This window comes from Cuculus canorus, chromosome 6 (genome assembly GCF_017976375.1).
Source record: "Cuculus canorus isolate bCucCan1 chromosome 6, bCucCan1.pri, whole genome shotgun sequence".
Lineage (NCBI taxonomy): Eukaryota > Metazoa > Chordata > Aves > Cuculiformes > Cuculidae > Cuculus > Cuculus canorus.
Genome location: NC_071406.1, coordinates 6,616,059 through 6,636,400, shown reverse-complemented (window position 1 = coordinate 6,636,400; position 20,342 = coordinate 6,616,059). Strand labels below are relative to the sequence as shown.

The following is a 20,342-nucleotide window of genomic DNA, read 5'->3' as shown; positions in this document are numbered from 1 at the left end:
ATCAAAATTTGATTTCCAAATACGCAGACTTTACTGCCTGAAGGTGCAGGTCCAAGGCTTGTCATGGTGGGCTGGTGGAGATGAGGCACTGAGAGGACTCAGCACCAAGGGTGAGACCAGCCTCAAGCTTGCCCCTGGAAAAGCGAATGACCTATTTCTGCGGGATCAGCCCATAACTGACCTCCACAGCCACAGCGTGTGCGGAAAAAAACACTGTTGCTTTGTTTTTCTTGTACTGTGGCACTGCTCTAGCTTTAGTCATCATCTCACTAATCAAAAAAAAGAAAAAACCCCAGCTTTTTCAATTTGCACGAAAAACACAGTTCAGAGTGGATTTAGTCACGAGCTTGCCAGAACAACCGAGAGCAGAGGGTACATCCTCCAAAGCCACCCTGCCGCCAATTCCTGTTGGCGCAGGCAGCTGCCCACAAAGTGCTGTTGTTTCCAGTGCCAAGGGAACAAAGGCTGTTGTTGTAGGCTAATGCCTGGGCTCAGTTGTGGCATGCGCCTACGTGGGCTGTTGGAACTGGGAGGGGGGACACAGCGGGGGCTGGGGAGGGCTATCAGCCCCCAGTGGATGCACTGGGAGGTTTCCAAGCGCCGTGCAGCTCCTCGATGCTGGAGGTTTCTCTACAACTCTGCTTGCTCCAGGGAGGTATGGCTTTCTCTGAGACCCGTGGGGTGTCCAAACCTGCTGGTGGCATGGTTGGGTGGAGGGGTGCCTGGGTCAGAGTGGGCAGTGTGGCTTAGCTGGGACAAGGTGGACGCGGCTGGGGGCCGTGAGGGAGCTGCAGCCCGCGGGGCTCAGCTGAGAAATGCCAGGTGCCATCCGTCATGGCATGGTTGCTGTCTGGGGGGCTGACACTTCTGGTGGAAATATTTAGGGATGGAAATGGCTGATGTAAAATCACTGCCTGGGTGGTCAAACAACATTATGAGCCAAATCTGCATTTTAGAGGAAGGAAAGTGGTTACAGTCTTTCCTCACCTTTGATTTGAATATTTTGGTTAAGAGCAGCAATGTGGCCATTTCTAACTTAACGTGCTTCTGTTGGCCTGCCTTGTGGTGGAAATAACATAAATCCATTTGGGAGCCAAATCCAGGATAATCCAAGACAGGTCACTTGATGGTGAGGCATCCCTGCCTGAGAGCATGATCCTTGGCCTCTGTCAGCCACATGAGGCGGGTGGTGTTTTGGGAGAGGGATTTCTGCAAGGGAGGATGTTTTATTTGTGGCCCCTCACCACAAGAAGGATATTGAGGCTCTGGAGCGTGTCCAGAGAAGAGCAGCGAAGCTGGTGAGGGGGCTGGAGAACAAGTCTTATGAGGAGCGGCTGAGAGAGCTGGGGTTGTTTAGCCTGGAGAAGAGGAGGCTGAGGGGAGACCTTATTACTCTCTACAACTACCTGAAAGGAGGTTGTGGAGAGGAGGGAGCTGGGCTCTTCTCCCAGGTAACAGGGGACAGGACAAGAGGGAATGGCCTGAAGCTCCGTCAGGGGAGGTTCAGGTTGGATATCAGAAAAAAATTCTTCACAGAAAGAGTCATTGGGCACTGGCAGAGGCTGCCCAGGGAGGTGGTCGAGTCGCCTTCCCTGGAGGTGTTTAAGGAACGGGTTGATGACATGCTTAGGGACATTGTTTAAGGGAGTGTTGGGAATGGTTGGACTCGATGATCCAATGGGTCCTTTCCAACCTGGTGATTCTATGATTCTATGATTCTATGATTTGTTGACTGCTAATCTGTTCTGCCTGTTAACTTCAGGGAAAGGGAATGGAGAGGATCCTAATGCTGTGCTTTCCAAAACCAGACCTCACGTGGTCATACAAATTCTCAACGCCCTTTCTATTTTACCGTTGAATTATTAGATTGTAGTCAAAAGGAGCATCGGTCTCTTGGATGCCATGGTTCTTGGTAGGAGAAAAGGCCAAATCCAGGTGCGGAGAGCACCCAGGGTTTTCTATATTTGTAATAGCAACCACTGCACCTCCTATTGTGCCATCTCATCCTGGGTGACATCCAGTCACTTCTGGCACAGGTCTAAAAATGTTTCCTTTCTTTTTAATCCCTGCAGTTTAGCAAGCAGAGTAGGTGAAGGCTGGGCTTGTCATCCTTCCCCCCAACCTTGGCTGCCCGTCCCCTTGGCAGAGCAGGGACAGGGGCTGCCCGGCTGCCCGGGGGGTTGCAGAGCCCACTGGCAGGTACTGCTGTTCTGCCCCACTTCTCCCTGAATCAGAGACAGAATAAACACTTGCTCAGGTCTCTGGGCAGCCAGCAAGACCTTCTTCTCTCCATAAAAAAACAGGGATCTCCCAGCATGTCTATCCAGCAGCATGGCAAGGATGCAGGAAAGCATCTCCTCTGGCCCAGGGTAGAGAGCACGATGGAGAGACAGGGTTCAAAGCAAATAAAAAACCAATGGCAATGGCCCTGGGTCTGCCCGCCGTTGGCTGACACCCCTCAGTCACTTCCACTTGGCTTCCAAAGGTTTGAAAATCTCAATCTCTGCCTTTTTTTCTCCTCCCCTTGAAAACAGCACAGCTCCCTTGCAATGAGGACAGCCCTGCAGACGTCAGGCCGTGGGCATCGCCTGCCCCGGCCCCTCGGTCCTTCCCCGTGGAGCTCAGGTTTCCCCTTCTCGCTCCAGTGACGCTGCCTGTCCCCACAGGTGCTGGCCAAGTGGCAGCCACACGCCGGGGTCACTGTCACCGCTGCGGCTTGAGTGGCTGGCACGGAGCGGGGAGGCGGGTGGACATGCTAACCTAGGGGCCAGGTGCCCGGCTAACACCCAGCTCTGTATCCCAGCACTGCAACTGCTCCAACCATGGATCCGGCTCCGGAGATGAAGAGGTATGTGAGTTTTGGAAGAGAGTGAGGATGTGCGTTTCCCCATTGTCTGGCGGGGTGGCAGAGCCAGTCCTTGCCGTTCCTGTGGCACAGATGATGGTGTGTAAGGTGGGAGTAACCGCAGATGTGCCCGTATCCTGAGAGGTGTAGGGGCTAAGCTAGTCTTTGGAAGGAGACCTTTAGTCCCTTAGCAGCCTGAGTTTAGGTGTAATGAAATTATGAGTTATGAAGATGTTCTTGCAATTTGTGTTGCAAGAAACATCATAAATTTAATGAGTTTTTTGACTTATAGGTGCTGCATCACTTAGAGTGATATAGTGAATTCCCTCTGTGAGCTGCACTTGTAGTCCATAACGCAACCTTCTCAGTTCATGCAGGGAATGGAGGGAAAGAGGTTTATCCCTCCTGATGGCAAGCCCTGACTGAGCCAGGACCTGCGGCAAGACTAGCTGTGCACAAGCATCCTGCGCTCTGGCAGTCACTACTTCAGTCCTGCTGCTGGATATTGGAGTGCTGGGATGGGCAGCACCAGCCCAAACTATTGCGCTTAATTTTCATATCTGGGATAGATTTTAAGTCAGATTTTAAGACAGATTTCTAAGGAAGTCCGTTTGTTCCTAGCAATAATTAAGCTTGCTTCTCAGCAGCAAGCATTAATCAGTCTTAGAAACCCTGCCTGGGGAGACACGGCAAAATCTTCATAGAAGAGTTATCTTGGCATCATCTGTCCTGGTGAATACTTGTGCTGCAGTCTATACAGGTCACCTGGCAGGTCTCCTGGGATAGATGGAAATATTTGACCGGTCAGAAATGGAGTTCATGTCCACAAATACCAAGAGCTGTTCCTCTCTGCACAGGCGAAGCCACGCTATCCCTCAGCCTTTTACTGGGAGATTTATTCTGAAAACCATCTTACTCAGCTAAGCCAACGGAGAGGACAAAATAGTCCTCTGTTTTGACAGGCAATGATGAAAGAGGTCAGAGGGTTGAGTGGAAGTCGGAGGGACTGGCCTACAGCCAAGCTGGAGATTATGGAGGTGGGCTGAGTTCAAGCCTGTTTGCTGAATGTCTGTGAGATTTCCTTCTGGGGAGAGATGAAGTCAGGGTGGTTGGAACAGAGACCTTTGACATACCTCATGGGAGCCAGGTACGTGACCTTGGCAGTGAACTCAGATAGGATCAACTGGTCTTGCAGGACCCTGGCAGTGCCCCGGTGTCTATGGTTCGCCTTAGTCTTTTCTTGTCTTCATCAACCAGAGCTGTACACTATTTCCACGTGGCCATTTCTTGCTACCTGCCAGCACAGTCATTACATATTGTGTCTCAAAGCCCTTCTACAAGACTCTCTCTTTTTTTTTTTCTGTCTCCTGGCTTGTTTCTTATTCAGCCATTGAGATTTTACCCCTGGCAGAAGGGTTCCGGGGGCTGCTTACTGCTGGCAAAAACTGCTTGTCATGAAGCATTTTCTAATGGCAAAGTTTTGGTGCAGCAATGTGTCTAAGCCCAGGTTATACAGGAATATTAACCCTTAAGTCTGCTCCACATCTTTATACTGAAATGTTGCTACCCAGAAAATGACTATTCTCCTTGTATAAAAAACCTTACCCCAAAAATTTATTTGCAGAATTGAGGTTCTTCCTCCCACTTAATTGCATTCCTTCCTTTTTCTAGTGGCACTCCATCCCACTATTATAGATGAGACGTGTTGTCAAAGGAAAATGAAGATGTGAATTTATTCCTGGAAATCTTCACAGAGGCTCCTAAACTGAGAATGAAAACATTTGTGATCAATGATCTCTTTGACTTTTGCTCTTTGAGTCCTGTACCTTCTGCAAGTTACCGAACATAATATTTGCAGCCGGGAAATGCTGAAGTTAAAATATAGCAAAGCAAAAATGTTATGGGAACATTTGGCCAAGCAGACTTTTTAGCATGTCAGATGCTGTCACTTTAGCCATTTCCTAATTTCACTGTTATTTATAGCAGCCTTCCAGTACTTACAGGGACCTACAGGAAACATGAGGGAGGGCTCTTTATCAGGGAGTGCAGTGGTAGGATGAGGGGTAGTGATTTTAAGGAGAAAGAGGGAATATTTAGGTTAGATATTAGAAGGACATCTTTTCCTGTGAGGGTGACAAGGCACTGGTACTGGTTGCTCAGAGAAGTTGTGGATGCCCCACCCTGGAGGTGTTCAAGGCCAGGTTGGATGAGGCTTTGAGCAACTCCATTCAGCAGAAGACGTCCATGCCCACGGCAGGCCATTACATCTAGATGACCTTTAATGTTCCTTCCAACCCAAACCATTCTATGAAACTATGATTCTATGTTTCTATGATTTCTTCTGCTCCATTTGTGACTGAAGGTTTCACAGAGTGTGTAATATCAGTTAGTCTAATGCCTTCCACTCTATTGATTGGTTAAAGATTCTTCAGAGGGAGGAGAACTTCCACAAGAGAGCTCAGACAAGCCCAGGTGGAGGTGGCCAGTCCATTGCTGATACCTATGAGTGATCAGCTAACCAGGAAGTTTTTTATTTTTCTATTCTACTAAAAGAGAACAAACAGTACTGCTCACCGGGCAAGGAAAAATTGTTCTGTAGCATTTTCCTTTTGTACTGCATTTTCAATGCAGCTTCAAAAAAGTGTACAGATTCTTCAAATAACTGAAGTGTTATACTTTCCTTACAGGAATAGGTTCCCCAGCATGAACTTTGAAGCTGAGATTCTGACAGCTCCACATGATAATTCAGGTATTTGGGGAAAAAAAAAAAAAAAGATATAGGATTTAAATATCCACTCGGATTGTTATCACGACAAACATGTTTTAATTCTTTTGGAGTTAGAGATTGCTTTATAAGGAAGAAGCAGGATGCTAAAATGACTGCAATTCAGATGATTTCAGGTTTATGTTAGGGTGTAGGTGATGATAGATGTTGATATATTTACCTTCAATAGGGCTGGGCATAAGGTCTCCACGCACGCCTACCGGAAACAGAGCTATTAATGATATATGGGCTTGGACACAGCACAAGCATTCAATTTAATATTGTACAGTCCTGTATAAGACATACAAAGTCTTCTTACTAGTGGCAACTAAAAGCAGATGATAAATAAGCAGTTCCTTTAAAGGCAAAAATAGGATGATGTTCCATTGAATCCTATCCCTCATCCTCATTTCATTTAAGAGGAAAAATCTGGTTTTTTCCTATTGAATTATACCTTTCCAACGCTGATCTTTCACATTGAGGCTGGCACTATGACAGCCTTCCTGCTGCAGCCCTCTGTTTGAGATAGACCCCAGAGCCGGTACTCAGCTGCATGGCGTCTTCTCATGATCTTCAAGTCTTAGCTTTATCATTGCTTCTCAGACTCAAGCAGTTGGCCAAAGCTTGCACCCTGGCAGCAGTACTGTCAATACGATGAGACAGCAGGAAAGCGTGTTTTTGCAAGAATTGGTTGCAGCTCCTTGAGTAGCCCTGAGTGTTGGTTCAGAGCTAGAAATCTTGGTCTCAGCCAACCATCTTTGAGTATGACCCTGTTCAGATGAAACGCTTTGGCTGTCAGTAGCCCTCCTGGCCATGAGCTGCAGTTCCTAGTGGGGAATTCACCTCTCTGGCAGCAATCTCATACTGACAAGAGTCGGAAATGAGGTGCACAAGGTCGACTATTTTTGCTTCATGTGCAGGTGGCAATTTTTGTGTTGCATCACCCTTAATAGCAAGTGTTTTGACAGCTGATGATTTCGGTTACACCATCTAGCATGTGTACAAGCAACAGCTCCCACAGGTTTGGACCTGCTGCACCTTTAGTCTTCCAGAAAAAGCATTTTCGAGACAATTTCCTCAGGCTGACCTGTACTATTGGACACTTGCCAAATCTGCTGATGCCAAGGAGCATCTAAGAACAGTTTTCAAATCCTGAGCGTGAACAGGTTGGAAAGTGCTCACATGAGCCCACCTGCATAGATGGCTCCTGGGCCATGCATCCTCCATACTACCATCCAAAATCTCTGTCTTCTCCTGGGTTGTGTTTCTTCCACGATGTAAATGCTTTGATCCATCACTTGCCTTAAAAACACTAACACGTAATTTGTATTTGTTTCTTAAGAGCTATATGTGATCCCTTCCATGAGAAGTCTCACTGCTGAGGAGTATGTAGAGGCCTTTAAGTCATTTTTGGATCATTCAACAGAACATCAGTGCATGGACGAGTTCAACAAGGAAGAAATGCCCAACATCATGGCTGGGTAAGGAGCACTTCCACTGAGGTGGGAAAGTCATCTGTTACCCTGTCAGGGCAACATGCATAAAAGGGTCAGCAAAAATGTTTAAGGATTTTCTGGGGCAGGAATGAACTTTTAATGCTTTTGAGTTTTAATTCTCTTAATATTGGTCTTTAGGATATTCTAATGACTCCAGAATACAGACTATTTCAATTAATTCACTGTGCTGCCTCTCAGCTTACATTAAGGAAAGAATCAAGACCTCCTTTTCACGTCCTTCTCTTTTCATTAGCTGATTTTTCTGAGAATTAAAGGTTTTTGCTGTTTGGTTTTTGGTTTTCTTTCCAAAAGAAAGCTCCCTTGTGCTCTCTCCCTGCTTTTGGGACTTCATCACACATCAGTCCAAACAAAAACACATCTCTAATTCTCTTCTAGTGGTTAATTCTTGGTTTGCTTAATCCCCTAAGACCTCCTTCTTTCTATCCTAAGTTGATTTGCATTGCTTAAGTACAGAATGATAATCAGTTTTGTGAAGTATTGATGTAATATATTAAGCCTGGATGACTGCAATAGTTATAGAACCGCTTAGATCCAAACAGCAAGAAAGTCCTTTCAAGTTTCGGTACTTTTTGGATACTATAGAAACTGTATTCTCTATTGAGAAAACAATTTAAGTAGGCAAATTTTTATTCTCCAGATCAGATATATGTAAGAAACAAGCAATGAAACAATTATTAAAAAAATTGTATCGGGATATTTTAATCGAAAAATTTACTTACATGAATTTTAAACTATACAGACATTGCACTTTCCTGTTATGCTGATTGTGGGTCTATCAAAAGGTCTTGACCCTCATTAGGACCAAGGCTCCTTGACTAACTCATGCCCTCCAGGATTTACTACTCGTTCCCTGCTTGTTGAATCATTGACGTGGTGTCTCCTGAGACCGTGTGTGGGAAACTCAATCCCCCTGCACTGTCCATGCCCAAGAGCAGAATAAACCACAAAACACGTCTGAGCAGCGAGGTACCTCCTCTGCTCCTTACCCTTGAGTCAGTTGTTACTAAATATTCTGCTAGGAACCACATGACTGTGTTCTGTTTGGTCTTTTCAAAAGTAATTTTTCTAAGATAAAATCTATTGAAGATTCTGACCTTCCATCCCAATTTCAAATCAAAATTAAAGTTGAAAAGAGATGATTTCCAGTCACCTGGATAGACTGATTTTTTAATTTTTCTCACTATTTATATCCAATATTGGAACACTAATCTTGTCTCTGGAGGAGGCAGAGGTTTCACCTCAGCTCACCTTACCCCTGCATCCCCACAGACGCCCATCCCAGCTGAGCACAATTCCACAACCCCCAAAGGGAACCCTTTGCTCTGGGGTTCCCCAAGGACTTTTTGCACGGTGCCAGCTGTAGCTTGAAGAAAACTCCTTGGCAAAGGACGAGAAACACTTTATCCTTATGCCCTACTGTACTTTGAAATATGAGCTTGTTAATATTGGGTTGGCTCTCACCACACAACAGGTTACGGCTGAGATCCAAAGGGATGCTCAGATTTCTGTCACAATACATATGGCAAAACATGAAAATTTCCGTGCCAATGTGGCATCCAAAATATTAGAATTAAAACATGAAGTTGTGTGACGTAGTGTGGTTAAGTAACGTGTATTTATAATTTCAGTCTCGGCAATGGAAAATCGACTATAAATGTTCTGGGAGTGGGAAGCGGCACAGGTAAGGAGCTTAGCAGCGTTGCTGGGGGGGGGGGCAAGGGTATCCTTACAGGTGGCAGAAAGGGATATCGGAATTTCGAGCAACGTGGATAATAATTCGGGCTTTAAAACGCTGTTTCTCATTGAAGCAGAGAATGGCAAAATGGGGTGTGGAGCTGGGATGAGAGCGATACTGCCCCCCTTCCTTCCCCATCTCACTTCTGAAATAATTCTGGTCAAATCTTTCTGAGAAGTGAGATGAGTGTGATGATTTTAGCTTAGTCTCTGCCTCTTGATGACTTTCACCTGACTTTGTATGTCTCAAAGCAAGGAGTCCTGCTCCAGGTTAAGTATGAGAGCATCTATAAACCTCATCGGAGAGAATGAGAGATATGAGAGGTTTGTTCCACCTGAAGTCCTGCCTTAGAAAATCACTCCTGAAGGGATCTCTTGTTGCGCTTTGCTCCTAGGGATCCCAGAGGCCAAATCTGGGTAATATTCTGCTCCAGGTGGTGCAAAACCAGCTGCCTACAACCATTAGCTTGGAGCCTCCTCAGGTTTTACAAGGGGTGTTTTTATCCAGTGATAAGTAAGGTTTAACTGCAAATGTTAGTTCTCCCCAGAGAGAAACAATCTTTTGGAAAAATGGCTTTAAATCCGTTCTAAATGCATTTGTGTAAAAAAACCCCAACACTACAAAACCGAAAACAAAGCGGTGAAACATCCAACTTTGCTCCTAGGGAAACTGGGAGAAAATAAAAAGTAGAGAAAAGAAGTGACAGTTTGATTTGCATGTGGTATGTGTATGCTTTTGCTTTAAAAAGTATTTTCAGCTGAATTTTAAGTGTGAATGCTTTCAAATGAAAGTATTTTTCTTGATTTTTTTTTTTTGCTTGCTTTCCTGAGCAAAAGGAAAATAGAGACGAATTGTTTTACCCAATTGGGAGTATTTTGGAGCACATCAGAAAGCAAGAAAGAAGAAATTATTAAGTTCTTAATTACACTCTATTTTAAGTAATATAAACTGAAAATTCAGACTCCAAGAAAAAAAAAGGGAAAAATGAAATTTTTGCATCATCATATTTTTTCCTCATTTCCTCTTTAGAATGTGTTTTAATGGAAAAATAAAAGCTCTAAAATTGCCTGGGTTTCCTGAGTAGCTGCCCCTCACAAATGCCTGGCTAGGGGTACAGATTCGCACCCTCTTGACTTGCCCATGGCTGCAAGGGCTGAACTTCTGCATCCGGGCAGAGGAGTGAGCTAGGATTGCATTGAGCAAAAGGTTACATCTGATCCCTGACCTTTCCAGACTGGGACTCTGATTTCACAGAGCCTCCAGAATTAGTGTAGTTGACAAAAATATTAATGAGGATTAGTGATTGACTCCATATCCTAAAAGACTCCTGGCTGGTCAGTTTACATTTTCTCATTCATCTAATTTTTTCCTGTGTCTGTTAACTATCTTGGCTGTAACCTCCAAGTTAGTTTCAGGGTGGGCTGCTGCTTGCAGAGGAATTTCACTCCTTTTCCAGACCTGGTTGAGGGTGTTGTTACCTGCTCTTGCAAAGACTGGATTAGTCCATTTTGTGGAGATGGAGTGAAAAAAAAAATGCAACAGCATTTGAAATATCTATGTGCTGTTGATAAACTGAGTTGCTACTATCAGTGGCTCCATGACATGGATCTGCCTCCTGCCCACTCTGAGTCTGTGGGAACCCAGCATCAGCACCTCTAACTGCTGGTGTTCCTCACCCCAGGCACGTGCTATCTGGCATTTAAGACCGCCTAAAGTGATTCAGCTGCTTGCTGTAGGGATTTCCTTGAAACACCAGTGTCATCAGTTACGGTCCACGCACCCACCTTCAGTGGATGGAGTTGCACCTTCTTTTCTTGGGCGTTTGGCTAACCCTGCATTGCTGCCACTGCATTCCTCAGGGGCCTTGAGTGTTTTTCTCCGATTTCAAAAGACCCGTTCTTCCTTGGACGTCCCTGTAGTGCTGGCATGGATGATATTTCCCTTCTTGAATTCTATTTACTGCAACAGCTACCAAAGACGATGACTTTCCTAGTAGGTGTTACACCAGCTGAAAGGCTCGGGAAGATGCAGTATCTTGTATCAAGACCTCCGTGTGTGACATTTGCAAGGGCAGGGCTATTTTTAGGTTGCACCATCAGCTACAGACAGTATTCTTGCAGAGGTCCACTCAAGGTGTTCACCTCTGCTGCTTATTTCCATAGTCCCAGATGAAACAGATGGACTTTATACACTTGGTGTATTGTGGCCTTTCTGGGAGAAAACAAGAGTGACCTGCATCACCTCAAAAGAGGCTGGGGAAATTCCGAGGACAGAAGGACAGACTGCTGCCTGCTCCTCCAGAGCTTAGACAGCGATGGAGTAACACCAACAGCTATATTTGAAGGGTACCTTCACACAAATACATGAGTCTTTGTTTGCAGCTGCAAGATAACAACTTGTTAGTAGATACCCAGAGCTGACAACGTGTGGTGAGACCCCAGAGAGGGAAGATCCGAGGTGCTGCATGTCAATGGGCCTTTGCTCTTGCCGTGCAGTTCCCTGGGTCTCGAAGCTGTGTCACAGCAGTGGCAGAGCAGCTCCCAGGTCACTGTGGCAGTGCCAAAAGCATGGGCCACCTTGAGCCATGCTGGAGTTACGCAGCTGTGCTGACTGTCTCCTTGCACCCATTCAAACTTTGTGCTTTTGCTGAAAGCTAATGCGTCCTGGTTGTTTTTCAAACACTGAGCTTTGATTGTTTTGAGCTGTTTGTCCCATGACCCAGAGTATTGCCATTAGGAGGTTTCTGAGCCGTTGCTTATCTCTTCCTTGTTCTTAGTCTTATCTGTAACTGTGCATGACCTCGAGCACCAAGATATCGTAGTAAGCCTATCACTGACTTAGATGCCACCGTGCAAGCTGCAAAGCCGACAGTGTCTCGTTTCTGCTTGGGGAATCTCCTGGCAGCAGAGATGGCAGGTGCACCCATATCCTTTCATCTCCTTTATGTACTTTTTAAAGTAATGAATTGGTGTTTGTTGTATAGGTGAGCAGGATTTGAAAATGATCAGGATACTACAGGCTGCGCACCCCGGAGTCTTTATTGACAATGAAATTGTAGAGCCTAACCCACAGCACGTGGCAGCTTACAAAGGTAAAGTTATACCTGCTATCGGAGGTATAGTGAGGACCGTTGATTTGAATGATGAGTTTTTCTGCTGTTTTGTGAAATTCATATTTTTCTTCTACATTTTAAACCAGAGTTGGTGAACCAAGCCCCAGACCTGCAGAATGTCTCTTTCATTTGGCACCAGCTCACTTCCTCAGAGTACAAGCAACAGGTGAAAGAGAAAGGTGCACATAAAAAGTTTGACTTCATCCATATGATCCAGGTAATGGAGTATTACTTTAAAACCGAAGTATTATCTTTAACTACTCCCTTCACTTCACCTGGATGCATCAAATTAAGGGGACCAGAGCTGAGCACGATTCTCCCATGAGCAATAACTTCTGCAGCAGCTCTACAAACACCAAACCTCGTTCCCTATCCAGCCTGGTTTTGGTCTCTGGTTTGTACTGCTCTGTGTATGATGGGTAATAAAACAGGATGAGTCTCAGACCGTCACATGGAGGCCAACAACTATGCTTTGCTGCCACAAAACCTAGGATTATTTTTAATCAGAGTAGTTTGGCTGGCACTGAAGGGGAAGCTTAATGAACGAACCCCTGTGTCGGATTCTGAGTCAGAGATGGACACACACTGCTGTGTCTCTGATGCTGATGGCACTGATGCTATTTGTGTCAATTATATTTCGTAAAATAAAAACCTGTTATTCTCTCACTTTAGTGGCTTATATATCATCTTTCTTTTAGTTCATTTTGCTTTCATTTCATAACAGCCGATTTCACAGCTGGGAAGCGTTTCAGGCGTTTGATGGCTGGGTCAAGGGCCAAGTTACAAGTCCCAAGGGCAGCTTTTGAGATGAACCCTGCTTTGTCCTCGTATAAATTCCTTGGTGTCTGGAAGACATCTAGGCTGTCCATGGTCTAGACAAGGCTGAGAAATGCCTCCGGTGACAAGGACCAGCCACAGAAATCAAGAGACTCCCATCCACATGTTTTCCAACCTGCAAAACTGCTCTGGGCTTGAAGTACAGTGATGAGAAGGTTGGCATCTGGCTGTTGGCCGAGTCTGAGCCAACAGGAGGGTCCCTGGGTCTGACCCCAGGCTGTTGGTGCCAGTGGAGAGCTGGTAATGCTCGGTTCCATGGGGCATCCCTAAACATTCATGATGAGCCAGGACAGGATGGGAAGCAATTGGGAAGTAATTTAAAACAACAACTCTGTAGAGAATGGTCTTAAGCCTTTGAAGGTCCCTTATACTGTGGAGGGGGGAATAACAGGTGCATGTAACTCTTGTCACTTCCAGATGCTGTACCGTGTGGAGGATATTCCCAATACTATAAAGTTTTTCCACAGCCGCCTTGATCATCATGGTAAACTCCTGATTATAATCTTATCAGGTAAGAGGGGGGCTTTTATTTTTTGCTTCTTTGCTGGTGTTTTGAAGAGCTTTGAAGTATAAGAACCACAAATATTTATCTTGGCATTTTAGCAGTGCTTATTAATCACATAAAAAAAATGCTGTCTTTCATAGGGAACAAATAAGCTTGGGTTTAGTTTCTTGCACCACAATATCTGGTGCAACTGCATAGGTGTAGCCTTCACACGCTCTCTTTCCAGCTTATGAAGGAGCTGAAGTGCTCTCTATCTCACAGAGACCTCTTGCTGTGAAACTGCTGGCTAGAGAGTACTGTGGCTACTAACAAACGAGGGTCAACCCTTCTTCATGGTAAAATGAGCACTGTACAACCTGAGCTCTGGGAGGACCCATCTTTGGGGCTCTTCTCTCTACACAGCGATGGCCCAGACCCCAGCAGGTTGACAAGAGCTACCAAGTATAAAAACAGGCACTTAGAACATCAGAGCACTTATTTTATTTTTCTTAAAAAAGAGTGTTTTTTCTAGTGGGGCATTCACAGATCCACAGCTTGTAGTGCAGTGGGCATACCAGTGGGTAAAACTCCTTTTGTCATTTCTGGTAGATCGTTTCCCTTGCTAGATGAGACTGCCTTTTTAAATATGTACTCTTTGATGTATACTTGAAATTGGAATTCAGGATATAAAATATCAGCACTATTCTACCAAAGGGGCAGTTAATAGGTAGCACATATATGCAGACTCAGTGCATTTGTATACTCCTCCTCCTGGAACAATCCTGTGCTGGAGACGGTCTCCTCAGAGTTTCCTTTAAATAACAGAGTTTTGGAAGAAGGGCTGATGGAAGCCACAGTCTTACCCCTCTCCAGACGCTGATGTTTATAAATGGGCTCAAGAAAGGGGAAAGCTCCTCTGCTCCTCGCAAAGTCTGGGCCAGCAGCAAGGGACGATTTCAGACTCATTTAGTATTTACATTGGCAGGTGTTTGACTGCCTAGGGTTTGCAAAACTAACCCTCCTTCCTACTTTGGCAGATAGTAGCGGATGGGCCACCTTATGGAAGAAATACAGACACTGCTTGCCTTCCACCGACAGCGGCCACTACATCACATCCAATGGCATCACGGATATTTTGAAGAGACTGGGCTTTGAATACCGCGTTTTTGAGTTTCCTTCAGGCTGGGATATCACTGAGTGCTTTATCGAGGGGGACCCAGTTGGAAGCCTCATGATGGATTTCCTGACGGGGACAAAAAACTTTCTGGGCACGGCCCCTCCAGGGCTGCGGCAACGGCTGCAGGAGGCTCTCTGCCAGCCTGAGTGCAGCAGCAAAAAGGATGGGAGGATCATCTTCAGCAACAATTTAAGTATGATTGTGGTTGAATCCCAGAGTCCAGACCAGCTGCAGAAGACAAGTTAGGGTGGGCATGGGGGCGATGGAGCTGCAGAAGGATGTAGCATAGAGAGAAGGCCACTTGCAGGCAAGAAGACAGGAAAGTGGAGCTCAGCCACAGCCTCGCATTCCCAGATAAGGTAAGCGGAGCTGCCTGCAACACCAGCGGTGAACTCTTTGTCCTACTGAGGTCAACAGGCCGGGATTTCACACTGGCTATTTAGTTGAACCCTATGAAAACATTTTCCAGAAAGTAAGGAGCTCCCTTTTGCTAAAAGTCTATATGGACTTGGTTTTTTTTTTCAGAGTATGCATCCTGTCTGTGCTTTTGACACTGGGATTTCCACTTTTCTATATAGCCAGGATGTTTACGTATCTAAAGATATGTCTATACGAGCAGGTGCTGCTTTGTAGCAGAGAGGAGGCTGCAGCCCCCATGCTAGCTGTATACAGACCGCTGCTTCCAGGTATGCCGGACAAAACCAGCAAGGTGTCCCCACTGCTTTGCACCAAAGTAACTGCCTCACTGCATCCAGACCTGAGCTGCAAGTTGCTCTGTGTTAGGCCTTTTCGCGTGGTTTTATCAGTGTAGGTGTTTTCTGCCCTCAGGCATATCAGCACCTTGCGATATAGACATGTCTTAAAAATTTATCAGCCTTTTTGTTTGGAGAACTTTTTGGATCCCAGAATGGTACTTGCCCTGTGCTCTTCCAGGCAGGTATTAGTTTTGTTACTTTCTTACTACTGTTTTTCTCCATGTAAAATAAAAGCAATTTTAAACCAAAAGGGTCACATCTTGTTCTGTACGTGTGGGCTTACAGAAAATGAGGAGTGAAGAGATTATTTAGTTACAAAAAAACCCCAAAACCATACTGTTTTATGGAAGCATTTAGGGTTTCTTGTAAGTGAGAAAGACGAGCCTGAGGCCATGGAAGAGCCTGGAGCAAGCATGAGCTCATTCCTGTGCCACAGCCATGGGAGGCAACTTGGCTCACTCAATGCAACATCACCACAGCACAGCAGCGCAGCACCTATGTTACTTAAGTATAATATATGCCACTAAAATGTTAATATAGGTAAGTTAAGACTATTGCCACAGGGTTCTGAGTTGTTCAGAGGGCTAAAAGAGGTGCTACCAGGGCACCTAGCTGGAAAGGAAGATTCCGCACGACAGACCAGTGGGATTTGGCTCTGTGTTTAGTGCCACGGCACTGCGCAGACCTCAGGCACAGCCGATGGTGGGAAAGGGCCTGAAGTCCCACCAGCCTTCCTGCAAACAGCTCTCAGGGCAAGAAGCAGCAGCACTAATTGAAAACGCCTTCAGACACAGAGCCCACCTCTATAAACTGATTTTTCCTTGCTTAAGCTGGAAAATACATGCTTGTGTACACCTGAAGAGACTCAGACACCACTGCCTTATTGATGTCTGGTATTGATCGGGAGGATTGTTCTAGCATCACAAACACATGGGTTGGCACACTGGCTTGCAAAATATTAGGTGTCATATACCTGGAGTCCTGCTGATCCTGCTAAACCTATCGAACCTCAAACCCCATCCATCTGCCTGGATGTAGTTACTGCCAGAGGTAGCAGCACTCATCTGAAAAGGGAACGTCACCTCACAGACTCATTGTGGATCCAGTTTGTGCTTTGGTTTATTTTAGTTTTGTTGGGGATTTTTTTCACGTCGTTTTGAAATGCAGCCATTTCTCCTGCAGATGTTTCCTCTGAAGCTACTGTAAGGGGGAAAAAAAAAGAGGAAGGGAAAGGGAAAACGATAGTGTAACATCATCCTTCTGGCAGGACTGTGGCATTCTGGTCTGTAAGTGCTACTGCTGTCAGTCTGAAAAACATCAATCAAATGGGGCAACCTCCTCCCGAGTAACCCATATCTAAGCACCAGCTTCTTATTTTGATCCATTTTATTTTTGTATTCTTTAGATAGCTTCTATAGAGCTCCTGGGCAGGGAGCACATGGCTGGGCTGCTGGATGGGCTCTCGCTGCTGCTCCCATCACTGTTCTCTTTCCATGACTAATTGCTACGGTTTATTTCCATGTTTGTGGTGGCTCTATCTCTCTCTGATAGATAAAAAAATGAAAAACAAAATATAAAAGGAACCAGACTTGCTTTTCAAGCTCAAATGAACCATCTGCCTGTTAGTCTTTGTAGAAATCTGGAACAGTCTAGGCTCCCCCAGACCTTCCCCAGCCCAGGCAGCACCTAGGCTTCCACTCCTCTTTGGAGTTTCCTGAGCAGATAGATGCATTTCCAGTAAGCAGATACTCAGCAAAACTCATGAGCACAATATTTACCCACATGGTTCTAAATCAATGTGGAAAAGCTCAAAAGAAAGGAGCGTGTTAAACCAGGCTGTTCAATGACAGCTTAGGGAGATGAAGCAGGGCACTTCATTAAAAGTATGACTGCTTAATGATTTGTCTGTAATTTTTTCTTTTGATTGTATAAAAGCAAGTAATATAAGAACAGCTCTGCTTGTACACCCAGAACAAATAATATCTAAATATCTCTTCCACTTATTTATATATTTGTTCTTGGATGAATACGCTATTTAATAACTATTTATTATGTTTTTTAAAATATCCTGTCACCCCCTCACATCTAGGTCTGTGCTTCCCCAGCAGCCGGCATTCAGGAGGGTGGTTGGGTCTATGTGGCCACGAGAGGGCTGCAACAGCCAGCAGATTACATCTACCTCACAAAACAGTTGAGATGCTGAGCTGAAGAAACAAAGTCAAGTAGCTGGCCATGTGAATGGTTCCTTGGCTCAGCTCCACTTTCTTTGCTGGGTCACCGCATGCTAATATCAGCTGCTGAGGACCACGGTTTCTTCTACCACATTCTTGCTGCAGGACTCTGGTTTATAGAAAAGTTATTGCCCAGCATGGGCTCCAACAAGGGCAGCAGAAAATTTGCTCTTGGCTTGTTGTTTTTCTCGCCCCACTCAATAACTGAAGTGCTGCAGAATAGTCATCTCTCAAATGCAGCTCTGCAGACAGCTAACCAAGCGCCGTGGCTGAAACATGAGGAAGGGCCATGTCAGGAGCATCAGGTTGCTTCTACTTTAGCTTTGAATCAAATTAACCTTGCTGATCTCGGTCCTGCTCAGCAATGAGTTCCATGGCAGTTCTCGATGCTGCGTTCAGCAAGGAACATGTCTGTGGTTCCCTGAGACTCATGCTCTCTGTCAACACAATGGCTTGTTCCAGACCAAAGAGAATGGTTTTGTGGATAACCATTCAGGAAGTTGCTGTGGGTACTCTGAAGTAGAAGTAATGCCTAAAAATTCCAAGTTGCATTATTTTTAAACACAGCAGTTACAGATTTTATCCTTACTTAAAGTTGGTAATATGCCCATTTCAATGGTAAGGTATTGTTCTGATTGTGTGAAACAGCATCCTAAAAAGGGGTTACAGAAAGCAGCTCTTTATGATGTCAAGGAAAGATAATTTGTTTTTCACTGGCTCTATATTCAGTCTTGGGGGCTGAATGGTTTGCATTTGTAATGAATGTTAATTTTCTCTAACCAAGAACATTATCAGAAGAATGACGGTACCATAGGAACTGGAAAATATAATAGCTTCTTTCTCAATAATCCCAGTAAAATACAAGATCAGTAAAATACAGGATCAGAAACATGACCCATCTCTATATGACCTGTATTCAGCAGAGAGGCAACAAAGGCCAGACAAATCTCCTCAAAGCTGCTGGTTGTACTGGTGGTAGGATCATGCTAATGTTCCTGGAGCTTAAAAGACCTACAGGATTATTAGGATTATTAACCTTCTGGCTCTGGTCATGACTCTAAGAAAGTGTTTATCACCCTACCTTTTAAAGTACAATATTTTTTGAAGGACTGAGAACAAATATTTAAACGACATCTAAAATATTTTTATTATTAACCATTGCTCCTTGGAGTCACACAAATCCAGCATTTAAGTATCAACAGAAGATAATTCTTGCTAGATGGTGAGAGTCCTGGTTAGGCCTGCAAAGTGTTATTTAATGCTGCTGGTTTTAGCTAAAGCCACAACCATCATAAATACAGGAAACCTGTTGCTCTTCCCCCATTCTGCTTTAATTTCTTGATAAAATAACAATAAACGAGTCTCTCCAAGACAAATGTTTGAAGAGTACAAGCTACAGCCAGACAGATCTCAGGTCTGAAAAGGGTTTGTAGAACAAGGGAGACGGCTGGATCCCAGTGGGGCTGAACGAACAGGGAAGAACAGGGAAGAATGGACCAGGAGCTTCATTTCCACTAGTCACTTCCAGATAGTCTGGTGACACTTTTGGTTAGACCTGCCAGAAAATTTGTAGAGCAAACGTGCTTTGTCATACATTGTAATGATGGTACCTCTGGTGAATTTAGAAATGTGATAAAGAAAATTTCTGAGAAGTCTCTAAGCCCCTATTGTTTCGTTAATGTTTTTTAACATCCCATTAATCACTCTGTGTGTATCTGTCAACAGCTGATATTGTGGATTAAGGAAGATTACAGTTTATTGCTCCAGTGGCTGTTTTCTTTAGGTTTTAATTTTATGGGCACTTTGCCATTGAATTCAACATGACAAGACCAAGTACCTTGCTTTTATGAACACTTTGCCATGCTTTCCTGAGTCAGAGCTGTTTTACTTTATAAGGTACCTAAATGATCATCCAGAGGGTAATTGCTTTGATTTTACTTTTTCTGGAAGAAGGGCTAATAGACTTCCAGTACTGAATGAAGAGTCAAAGAAATCTTCATTTGCAGATATTTTCTTACAGTTAATGTTGATTTTGGTTTGTCATTCTTGTGCAGATTATGTCACTTTTTATTTGGGAAAAGAAGATGATATTTGAGGAATTGCAGATAAAATTTCTATATATTTAAGACATTTAACGTACAGACCTCCATTATTTGCAATCAACTACAGGTTATTTTCCAGTTTCACATATTTGCTATCCACTTTGGGATGCAAAAAATCCCTGTGACTCAAAGCAGAAGTAATTAACACCAGAGAATCAAACAACTCAACTGTGAATAACCTTCAGTCTAAAAATTATTCACCCAAACTTACCCCCTCATGCCGGGACTTGTTTTTGCACATGCTTAAAAATAACAATGACAAAAAATACAAAATTCAGCCTAGATGTCCTTCCTGAGCTTATTTAATTCTTACAGATGGACTCTAAGTTCTCATCCTTCCTAGCTCCCTCCTCCAGCAGAGCATCCCCCCTCCATGGCCTTATGTCAAGGCAGCCAAATTGAGGTAGATTTTCCGTCTGTGCTCCGGGGGCGCAGGGACGTAGCTAACCTCCATTGTGACTCACTTGAAGTTCCTGCCAAAAGTTAATCCAGATTTTTTGCTTCAAAGCTTAAGGTGACACGAAGCAAATGACCTGTACTTGTCTGGGTGTTTTAGTAGGAGCGTCTCACTCGATTACAAATGCCTTGAAACAACAAACGCTGCCAGAGCGTATCTTCCCTGCATTTTATATAAATTATTCCTGAGACACTGCTGAAGGTTTATTAATATTTTTGATACTTTTGGAATTTTAAACAAAGGACGTTGGTATAACCTGTAGTACGAAACCAGGTAACAGCATTAATGAGAGAGTAAACATCTTGCTTTCTCCTTTGTGTAGGCGA

At 44.5% G+C, this 20,342-nt stretch overlaps 1 protein-coding gene across 3 annotated transcripts; it reads left to right on the top strand.

The window, feature by feature from the left end:
* The first annotated feature begins 523 nt into the window (after nucleotides 1-523).
* Nucleotides 524-15,453, top strand: LOC104065223 (carnosine N-methyltransferase 2). 3 transcript variants are annotated; one of them, XM_054070714.1, is made up of 9 exons: nucleotides 524-655; nucleotides 2,667-2,848; nucleotides 5,533-5,594; nucleotides 6,952-7,090; nucleotides 8,755-8,807; nucleotides 11,845-11,952; nucleotides 12,060-12,190; nucleotides 13,228-13,321; nucleotides 14,332-15,453. In XM_054070714.1, exons 2-9 carry the CDS (start codon nucleotides 2,823-2,825, stop codon nucleotides 14,715-14,717), a joined length of 999 nt encoding a protein of 332 aa, XP_053926689.1. In that variant the 5' UTR covers nucleotides 524-655; nucleotides 2,667-2,822; the 3' UTR covers nucleotides 14,718-15,453. The 3 variants fall into 3 exon arrangements, with proteins under 3 accessions (XP_053926689.1, XP_053926688.1, XP_009565962.2); XM_054070713.1 differs by having other exon boundaries at nucleotides 563-655; nucleotides 2,535-2,848; nucleotides 14,332-15,452; XM_009567667.2 differs by having other exon boundaries at nucleotides 567-655; nucleotides 2,804-2,848.
* Nucleotides 15,454-20,342: the final 4,889 nt, after the last annotated feature.

What these genes read in the sequence shown, in the direction of transcription:
- LOC104065223 (XM_054070714.1), top strand. Translation starts at nt 2,823, where the DNA reads ATGGATCCGGCTCCGGAGATGAAGAG. An exon ending in GCACGTGGCAGCTTACAAAG is followed by an intron (nt 11,953 to 12,059) that starts GTAAAGTTATAC and finishes ATTTTAAACCAG; the next exon opens with AGTTGGTGAACCAAGCCCCA. An exon ending in CCTGATTATAATCTTATCAG is followed by an intron (nt 13,322 to 14,331) that starts GTAAGAGGGGGG and finishes CTACTTTGGCAG; the next exon opens with ATAGTAGCGGATGGGCCACC.